Consider the following 9,947-nt stretch of genomic DNA (forward strand, 5'->3'; position numbering starts at 1 on the left):
TAAAATAAGACCCGAATGGAATTCGGGAATTCAAAGTTGCGCCACCCTCTTCGTTACACCGTCGCGTCAAGACTATGTTTGATTGTATCGGATTTGAGGTATCGGGGGATTTGCGGGGATTGCCTAAACTTTTGAAACTCTCATCCGACCACCTTTCATTTGCAAATATCAAATCTATAGTTTTTCAACGTAAAATGGATTTGAAAATTGTGAACTGATTCTTCAAATCAACTTTGAATATAGAGTATGAGCCAATAATTTGTTTATTGAAAAAAGTCATATCATATTTTTCAACATTTTCATCAGGGCCACATATATTTTTCATAAATTTTCATACGAGCTAAAATAATATTATAACCACCATTTTTCTTTTTCAAAAATGTAAGGGAACATATCAAATGCTCATCAAACATAGCCCAAACCCATTCAACCTTTTTTTTGTTAGGGTGAGCAGGGTTTGACCCATCGCTCAAAAAAGGCCAAAGCCCCCACCTAACCCTTCATCTTCAAGGCACGTGTTGATGCCTTTAAACTTCACATCGTCGCATTGTAACTTACACGCGAGTGACTCCTTGTTTGCAATACAAAGAGTTGACCCTTCAAAAAATAAACTCTACAGATTCGTATTAATCTGGCCCCCTTGAGATCATCTGGTCTCTTATTGAATAGGGGTACAAGTTTTTTTTTTTTTGCATAAAAATAAATTGCATCTGTAAACTTTTGATTGTACATAATTTTGTTGCAAAGAAAAATGTTCCAATTTTCTAAAAAGCTAAGTTTATATCAAATGTCGTGCGACATGCAATCAGTGAGAAGTTGCAACATCTCTTTCACGAAAGTGAGACGAGAAGCTGGACTTCCTTTTACAAGAAAATTTCAAGAGAGCTCGAGTGCTACTAATTGATGAGAGCTCTGAAGCTGGGATTTTATGAAAGGCGATTCAGAAGGACAGAGGCGATGATATTTAAAACTTACATTTTGGAAGCGTAAAAAGTAGTCGCGACCGAGATAACGATAGAATTCCCTTCCAGCCGTGACGATGTTTATCTTTATCGGTTTTTCAACTGCAAATGCAAAGAAGACTCTCTCGTAGTTGAAAGTAATTATATTTAAAACACCTTGAGCATGTAATTTTGCAGGTCTATACTGGAGTAAATTTTAAATGTCTACCTTAATAAGCTTAGGTGCCAGATTTATAAGGAAAATTATTAGATCTTCCATAACATAATAGAATTTAATTTTAAACCAACACATCTATCTTTGTGTTAAGTGAGAAAGGTTAGGCGAAGAACTGAATTAACAACAATAATTGGTTAAAGTCTCCCGTTTGTTCTTTGACATGACATATCAACCAATATATATTTCACAACTCAAGTGAGTATTGGTGTTTAGAACTCCCAATATATGTCAGCTAGTATGCTGATTTCAATGGACTGCACAGAAGATAAAGTTGTGGCGCAGCGTTGTTGGCCACCTATCAGCCACTCACTTGATGAGGTGGGCACAAGTCAAGTCCCCCTCATGCAGCTGAAGCAAGGGGGAGTTGTGATGTCCATACCAATCCAACTAGTGACAGGTCGGGTGGCGTAGCTGACTGGTGAGTGCGTTAAAAGTTATTTATTTTTGAATGAAAATATTATATATATATATATATGTATATATATTTGTGTATTTTTAAACAAGTGCCCCTCTAGCAAATTTTTCTGGCTACACTTTGTAGGATGAAATGTGCAATGACCAAAATACATCAATTAAAATAAAAACGAAACATTTTATAAAAAAAAAGTGAAAAAGTTAAAATATATAAAAAAAAATCAAAAATACCACCAACCCCCTGCTACATGCTCGTTGGGTGCACAAAAGTGCCACCCGGGCGGTATGTATCATGTCATGTTGGTTCTTTGTTTATTTGATTTAGATTTAACTTAAAACCTTTTTAATTTCATTTAAAAAATAAAAAACATGTAAATAAAACATATATTGGCTCTACACCGACGAATCGTCCTTCATGCTCCGAATTAACGTCACATTCTCGGTGGATGGCTTTTGAGGGGCGCGTTAGTTGTAACCTTGAAATATTGAACGGTCCTGTGACGTTAAATAACCTTGAAATATCGAACGTGTGAAGCCACACCAGTTCGTACACCACAAAATAAACAACACAAGTAACTCATCTTCTAAGATTTCACCTTAAAATTAAAAGAAAAAAAAATTGCTAAACGGCCTTGAGGAAAGCCTTCACGATGCTTTTATAAGGTTGGAAAAACGACTTGAATATCGGCGTTAAAATGAAAAAACTGTACAATTCACATTATCAAATGGTAGAATGTTCTATTATAAAAAGAAGATATTTTGAAAGGTTAAGCCACCGTTCTTCGCAGTCAGAAAATATGGTTAACAAATTTTCAATTAATGATGAGACAATGACCGGAATCTTGTTGGATGACATCCTTATTTATCCAATTCTTTCAATTCTTGTGAAAACTTACCTGTGTGAAACTCAAGTTTTTTAATGAGTTTTAGAAACATATGGATGGATGGTTTCCATGTTTAAATAAAATGTCTAAAACTTAGTTTCTTTTGAATAATGTAAGGAGGTTAATGCCTTCTGTTTTATCGAAACTAGGTTCTTTTCAAACTCAATTTTGATGTCGCTTATAAATACTAGAAAAACATTATTTTGAGACAAAACTAAAACCAGATTTATTAGATTAATTGAAACTGAGCATTTAAGAACTTTTTCTACTCGAAGGGACAGCCCCTTGGTCGTTTCGTATGGCTAATTAAAAGCATGGGCTGACCTTATGTGATGGCACACCAACTTCACCAGCAACGTTTTAAGAAGAACAGCGAAAGGGCAAAGCTGCCGAAAGAGACAACGACGACTTCCCCGACACTTTTACAGTTACGTGCGCGTCGCCAATGGCCACGAACCATTCTCTCACGCTCTTACCTACGCTTCCAGCTCTCTCTCTCTCTCTCTCTCTCTTTTGCTGCCGTCACGTCAATTGAAGGCATGCAACCAGATAAAGTTGTTGACGCCTGTGCGCCTCGCCGCTGGACCTCCGTGGTCGCCGGCCGGCTGCAAGCTCACTCCCCGTTTCAGGTTGGGCATCCCACCTTCTGCCGGAGGGCCGGATGGACTGGTAGCGGGGGAACCGTGGTGCCCTCGAACATGGAGCCTTGGGACAGAAGGTTATGACCCAGACTTAGACATGGCCGCATCTGCCTAGACATCCAGCCGACCATCGGACTACGCGTAAGTTGGTGGGCAGATGGGAGTAAAGGTTTGAAGGGAAGGCGATCCAGCTGCCTCCTTCGTCCCATCAAGCCTCTTATGAAAGATTTCACTGCGGGATTCCTTTGTTCCTCTTCCTTCCGTGTTGTATTCGACTGCAACAGAAAAAACGGAATGATTCGAAGTATAGGAAAAAGGTGGGTAGCGGGGAAAATGCAAAAGGCAAGGGAAAAGTGAAGAAGGAAGGAAGGAAGAAACCGCCACGGCTGTAATCTGATCCATTTCTTGCGCGAGACGCCACTTTCCGGCGTTGAAAATGCTGCCGGTCAGTTTATTCCGTTCTGAAAGTGTTACTATAAAATATTTGAGTCGTAGTCGCCCGTCAACCTCCGACCGTGTCAATCTGTGGGGTTTTATTGATTCATTGAATTGATTGTCCGAGTTGCCCGTTTATTTTGTTGCCGACGATTTCGTGTTCCGCGGCATGGAAGGCAGAAACTTTCCGTCATCAAAACAGTTTTCTTTTTTCCGGAAAAATTGTAGTTCCGGCGCCGATTTGGCTACTGGGTCCCGAAGATCAAAAAAGCAAGGATGCGAGCCATGCGATGCGATTCCTTCTCTCAGAAACTCAGAAAAAAGGGTGGCAGACAGCCTGCCTTCCTTGCCTGCCCACGTCCTTAAAATTGCCTACTCTGCGCGTCCTTGAAATTGCCGACACATATGGTGGATTGGCTGTAGTTTTGGAAGAAGAGAAAAGGGAGGAAAATAATGGAAAGAAAAGAAAGGTATTCAGCAACTGTTGGGTTGTCAATGGTGGGTTCACTCACTGCCCTCCATTGATTTTATATTTTTCTTCTGCTCCTTTTAATGATATCTTCCTTTTGATTCCATTAAAGAAAGAGGTAAAGAAAAAAGGAAATCGGGAAAGATGAAGAACAGATGGCATAGAACTGTTGCTTCCCAAAATCTTGCAATAGGCCGATCCTAAAGAGAAAATTAACCATGGGGCTTTTTCTTCTTCTTCTTCTTCTTTGTCCAAAGATCGAATGTTCAGTACAAGAGAATCCCCTTTGCATCGGCCGATCAAACCTACACCAGATAGAAAGAGAGGGAGAGAAGCAGAGAGACAGAGAGAAAGCCTTTTACATGGCATCGATCATAAAAAACTTCCTAGCTGGAGACCTCTTCCAGTAGCTTGTACCTCCGCACTTTTCCCCTTCCGATCTGCCTCGCCATCCCCACTTTCGCGGTCGACGAGAAATCGTCCGACTTCGTCCTCAACAATTCGTCCTTGCGTCCTAAACTGCCACCCTTCCTTCCGGCCACGATCTCGTCGTCCCGCCGCACCTCCGTCGTCCTCTCCTCCGAATACTTACTGGACTGAAACTCCATCGACCTGTTCTTCTTAACCGACTGCATGTGCAGGCTCAACCTCCGATCAAACCCAATAAATTTCCTCTTCAGACCGATGTTACCACCGTCACTATTTTTAGAGACGCCGCTGCTGGCCGAAGAATTATCCTCGCCGATAGATGTGGAGGGTTGCGTCTCTCTCTCACGAAGGCACCAGTTGCAGATGCGGTAACTCTCCGCTTTGGGGTAGAGATCGCTGCAGTATCTGAACAAAATACAATCACAACAATAAGACGAAGAATATGAGCCAAGGCCAATCCTGAGAGGAACCAAGGAAGGAAGAGACTTGCAGACAGGAAACAGGAAGGGGGAGGGGCCGGCCGTGCCTGTGCTGTGATCTAAAGAGGCAGACGCCGCAGCGGAAGAGAGCGTTCGGCAGGCCGAGGTCGCCGCACATGCAGCACTCCTTATTATTACGGCGATGGGCAGATTCCGCCATTAGAGGAGAGACAGAAAGCAATGGAAGCTTGCTTTTGGAGATGTGGCTATGGAAGACGGCAAGCCAAAGAGAGCCATACACATCGCCTTCCTCCTCTTTATATTATTGCTCGTACTTGCATAAAACAAAAACTCTTTCTCTCTGTGTCGCTTTCCGTGACGTGCATGTGCTTGAAGGTGGACAATTTGAGGGCGAAGACCTCCTTAGGCGAGACTGACGTCGTCTCTGAAACTGCTCACTCCCCATGAGCTCACCTGCGCGGGCTAAGGCAGATCGAACCAGGTAGCAAATATGCCTACCTCTTAATCCAAGGAAGCAAGTCAAGTGGCATCTCTTCTTTTTCCTCTTCGGATTTAGAAATGTTCTTTTCACGATCTTCCATCTTTTCCTTGACTAAAAAACTTCAGTTTTCCTTTCGTTATTGTTCACTACTACAGCGAACTGTGGGCTTGCTTTATATATATATATATATATATATACGTAGAGAGAGAGAGAGAGAGAGAGAGAGAGAGAGAGAGAGAGAGAGGGAAATGGAATCATGTCGATTCGCAGTTCCTGGTTGTGCGTCATGCCCGACAATAATTGCTGAGAAGTGGCAGTGGCCAAGAAAATGCCTCTACCTGCTACACACGTTTGTATCCACCAGAATGCTGACAACGAAAATAAAGTAAATAAGAGGAAAATCAAGGAATTTTTCTTTCATTTTCTTCTCGTTCAAATTGGTCTTCGTCGTTTACTAAGCTCGTCAAGTTTCTGAAATCGGTGAGCCATTTTTTATGTCAAGCAAGACAAGACAAATTCATGTAGATAGAAGCGATGGATTCACCAAGAGAGAAAGAAAAGTACAGTCTTGCCTCTGCTTGAAGAACGTTCTTCGAGAACTAATCATAAAAAACTATACAAATTAACCTGGTTTCAGAGACTAATTAGCAGTAGCAATACCATCTTAGAGGAAGTTCAAACTTTTTTGGCTTATAAAAATCCTATTTACTCAATACTTCTTAGGTTCTTGAGTATATGAAAATTACGTTCCCGTAGCTAAAATGACTATAGATACATGTAAATACGACGATTTCATGTTCTATACGTAAATAAAAGACATGAGCCAGAAAAAAAAATTAAAAAAAGAAGCACGAATCTTCAGAAACAGGTAAGATGTTAAAAAAAAAAAAAAACTAAGAACACTTTCATATGAAAGAGCAAAAGTGGCCTACATAGGAAAAGAAGGCAAAAGTAAGGAAGAAATTTCGTGGAACGTGTTTAGAACGCGGAGGTGAGCCGTGAGCGGTGCTCTAAACAACCATGGAAGTTCACGTTCGCCTCACGGTTCCGTAACCATTGAAATTTGCAGAAACCGACTCTTCATCAAGGGGGCTACCAAGAACCAACACCCTTCATTATGCGCATATAAAGACTCGCCGGCCGGCGACCGGACTCCGGTGGACTCAGACTTTATCGGGTCTGTCTTAAGTTCTTAACCAGACTTTATTCGATGGGGGACTTCAACGTGGACTCGAAGTCGCTGTCCCGGATACCTCGGTACCAAATACAGATCTCATTTGACTTGAGTTTTGAGATCTGGGTTTCAAATCTTGGTTAGAGTTTCCTCAAATCTCAGACTCAAATTCAACAATTTGGATCAGTAAATTGAATATCAGATCAAGCTGAATAAAACTAAGTTTGATTCGGAAGTAAGCAAGTCTATTATGTGGTCATGCGGGGAGAGGTTATGGGGAAGGCTTTTAAAACATATGAACTTGTTGGCGCGGCCTTCTTCTGATTGCCCCATAGCGTCAAATGAGTGCGGCCCTCCTCTCATTAAACATGAAGGAATCTTGCCTTTTTCTTTCCTTTTTTTATTTTTTATTTTTTAAGTCCTCTCTTATTTTTTATTTTGTGTTGAGGGGAGACGAAGAAAAGTTGAAGTTTGGCTTCGAGTTCAAACCTGTTTTACAGATTTTTGTTGTAAAGTTAAGTTGATCCAAGAGATTGGCTAATAGGATAGTTGCCATGTGTCATATGTTTTAAGAATAATCTTAAAACTTTTAATTTGTTAGTTATATATGTATATATATGTTGAACATCTATATAATATACTATTTCAAATCTATGACCCATTCACCTGAATTTTTGAATTGGCAACACAAACGATTCGATTCAAATTTCCCCTTTTTTATAGCACTGGTGCAACTCAAGCCCATTGTATATGGAGTCAGGATGAGGTTTGAGATCAAAAGGGTCCGATTTATGTGGATGATCTTTAGTAAACGTAAAAGTAGTCTGCTATAAGTTTTTTTACAAGGTAAAACGTGCATGAACATTCTACATGGAATGCATATATTTTGATCAAGTAACAAACTCCTTGAGCTTTGGTGGTAATAAAGCACTTTCTATGCTAATAATAGGGGGAAGCGGTGCTCCCACGGTTTAAGTGAAGGGGCATTTCAGTTTATAAGGGAATTTTTCCATTCCATTTTTGTCCATATTGGGGTGAGGTCTTCTCTTTTAGAAACAAGTGCATTTTGGTCATTTTTGACCCCGAGCACATGGTCGTCTTTTAGATTTAGAGGCCATGGCATATAAACTTCTTTTCGGGGATACGTATTAAAGGAACTCTTGATTTCATTCTGCCTTAATCTCTAGCATTTTTGCCTTCAAAGGCATCCTAGTGGTTATAAAATGTCCTTTTGTTCTTCTTAGGGCAGTTTGGCTATAATAACAAGTTGTTACTGTCTCATCAATCTGTCCCGAATGTTAGAGTAGATTAATAGTACACTGTGTTATCATAACTCATGAATTTATCCAAATCTTTAAGGTAAATTAATGATACAATAACAACATGTTACTTTTATCAAAGATGCTGATAGGGGCTATTTGACATTAGAAACAAGATGAGATTGTTACATGAATCTGATCCAAAATTAAGATAGATTTATAGAGCACTTAAACAAGTGTTCCATAAATCTATTCCAATTTTTAAGTAGATTTTTGTAATACTCACATGTTGTTCCCAAGGTCGAACTGCCCCTTACATTACATGTTCAAAAGTTTGCATGTTTGACAGCCAAAATAATTGAAATGCCCTTCATAGTGAAATAGAGAAACCCCCTTTACATAGACAAAAAAGGAAATCAAATAAGTTACCTTAGCTGGTTGAGTTAGGAGCATGTGAAAAGCATATCTCTAGTTTGATTTTCTTTGGATTCGCATACCTAAAAATTAAACAAGTCATCTTATGAAAAGGTTACCTCATAAAAAACCGAAATGCCCTTCGATGACACATGGTGCTCATGTGAGGGCTCAAACATGCAAGCTGCTTTCTTCTTTGGGAAAAAGATTTAGGCAAAGAAAGCTGCAGCCGCGAGAAAATGATCCAATAATGATCACTGCATGTTCCTGAACCGGCTCATTCGGACATTGACTATATTGGACTCAGCACTCTTTCAGAACCCGCCTACGCTACTTTGTTAATTGTGAAAGTTTAATTTAACTGATGATTATCGAAATTCTTAGAATTTAAGGGATGTTTTTTTCTTAAAGCTAGATGAAGAACCTTTCCTCCTTTAAAACAGGTCTGTACTGTACAAAACTTAAGTATTTCAAAACTTAAGTCCATAGGAAGAGCATTTTCCTAGTTTATGTGAAAGTGCACCTCTTACATCAACCCACGATCAATGTTTGGAGGTAAAAAATGATTTTGCTTCAAAAACACTGTTTCATGAGGTGCATCTGGATGACACATAAAACGAGTTTGAGTAATGCCAAAAACCAGTTTTCCAAAAACAGAAAATGTGTTTTCATTCTATTATCCAAACATGCAAACCAATTCTTTACAACTTGAATTTTCCAGAAACTAGTTCATAAAACCAATTTTTTTTAGTGCTCTCATCCGAATGCTCCATATACTTCAAAAATTTTCACATAGTAACATACGATTTCAACTCAAGTTTTGCAGTAAAGCATCGGAAAAATGAAAATTATTGCTGTAAAGCTTATGTTCAATATAATACAAATACATTAACAAAAGAAACGGGAGAATTAAAACCGTCTTTCCAACTCAAATTTGTTTGTAAATAAGTGAAATCTTAAGAGAGAAAAGAAAATAAAAAGAAGAGGTGAGTCTGGATCTCACTCTTCCAGCCACATGCCTCCACTGAGCCGTGTGTGTGAGAGAGGGAGACGTCATGAAAGTAAAGAGTGAGAGAGCGGAGGCTTCGCTTTTTCGACAAAGTCCAATAATGTGGACTTCGTCTAAAAAGCAAAAGTTAGAGGGAGCAACATCTTTCCCTTCTGAAGATAAAATAGTGTTATAAATTGACTGGGGAAAGGTGTCGATTCGGTGAATAGGCCGATTCAAGACAAAAAAAAAATTATAAGAACTTTTCAAAAATAGTTCAGAATGGAAGGTGACAGTCTTTAATTAAGTTTACTATGAATCACAGCAAAGGCTACAATCATAATACTTTCAACTCTCATTCGAGCAGTAGGATATTCCTCCTACAGTGCTTCCCCTTTTTGTTTGGCTATCTTTCCTATTCATTGTTAAGAGACATTTCTGACTGACAAAGCTACTTGTTTCTATTCCTGTACTGCAAATAACACTAGAATTACACCTTTAAATCAAAATCATAGAACTCGATTGTTTTGGCTATTTTAAACAGACGGAGTTGTCAGTGAATGACAGACAAACCAAATCCATATATGAAACAGAAGCAGGAACGAAAAAATTGTTTAAATATATTACAACGGGACAGGCGGTGGGATCCCCGAGAGAAGCAGGAAGCACGAAATGGATTGCATGAAGGACAATAGATTTTAAATAAGGAAAGCAAGGTTTTCCCTTAACTATGGTTATTC

At 39.4% G+C, this 9,947-nt stretch overlaps 1 protein-coding gene across 1 annotated transcript; it reads right to left on the bottom strand.

Annotated features, from left to right (window-relative positions):
* Positions 1-4,223: 4,223 nt before the first annotated feature.
* Positions 4,224-5,184, bottom strand: LOC116263359 (uncharacterized). Its single transcript, XM_031643066.2, has 2 exons — positions 4,978-5,184; positions 4,224-4,856 (listed from the first exon to the last, which is right to left on the bottom strand). Exons 1-2 carry the CDS (start codon positions 5,088-5,090, stop codon positions 4,409-4,411), a joined length of 561 nt encoding a protein of 186 aa, XP_031498926.1. The 5' UTR covers positions 5,091-5,184; the 3' UTR covers positions 4,224-4,408.
* Between the last annotated feature and the right edge of the window lie 4,763 nt (positions 5,185-9,947).

This window comes from Nymphaea colorata, chromosome 10 (assembly GCF_008831285.2).
Source record: "Nymphaea colorata isolate Beijing-Zhang1983 chromosome 10, ASM883128v2, whole genome shotgun sequence".
Taxonomy (NCBI): domain Eukaryota; kingdom Viridiplantae; phylum Streptophyta; class Magnoliopsida; order Nymphaeales; family Nymphaeaceae; genus Nymphaea; species Nymphaea colorata.

Bases quoted from the DNA above. Each gene is read 5' to 3' on its own strand.
- LOC116263359 (XM_031643066.2), bottom strand. From the start codon at position 5,090: ATGGCGGAATCTGCCCATCGCCGTAATAATAAGGAGTGCTGCATGTGC. The intron at 4,857-4,977 runs GCACGGCCGGCC...TATTTTGTTCAG, and splicing joins CTCTTTAGATCACAGCACAG to ATACTGCAGCGATCTCTACC.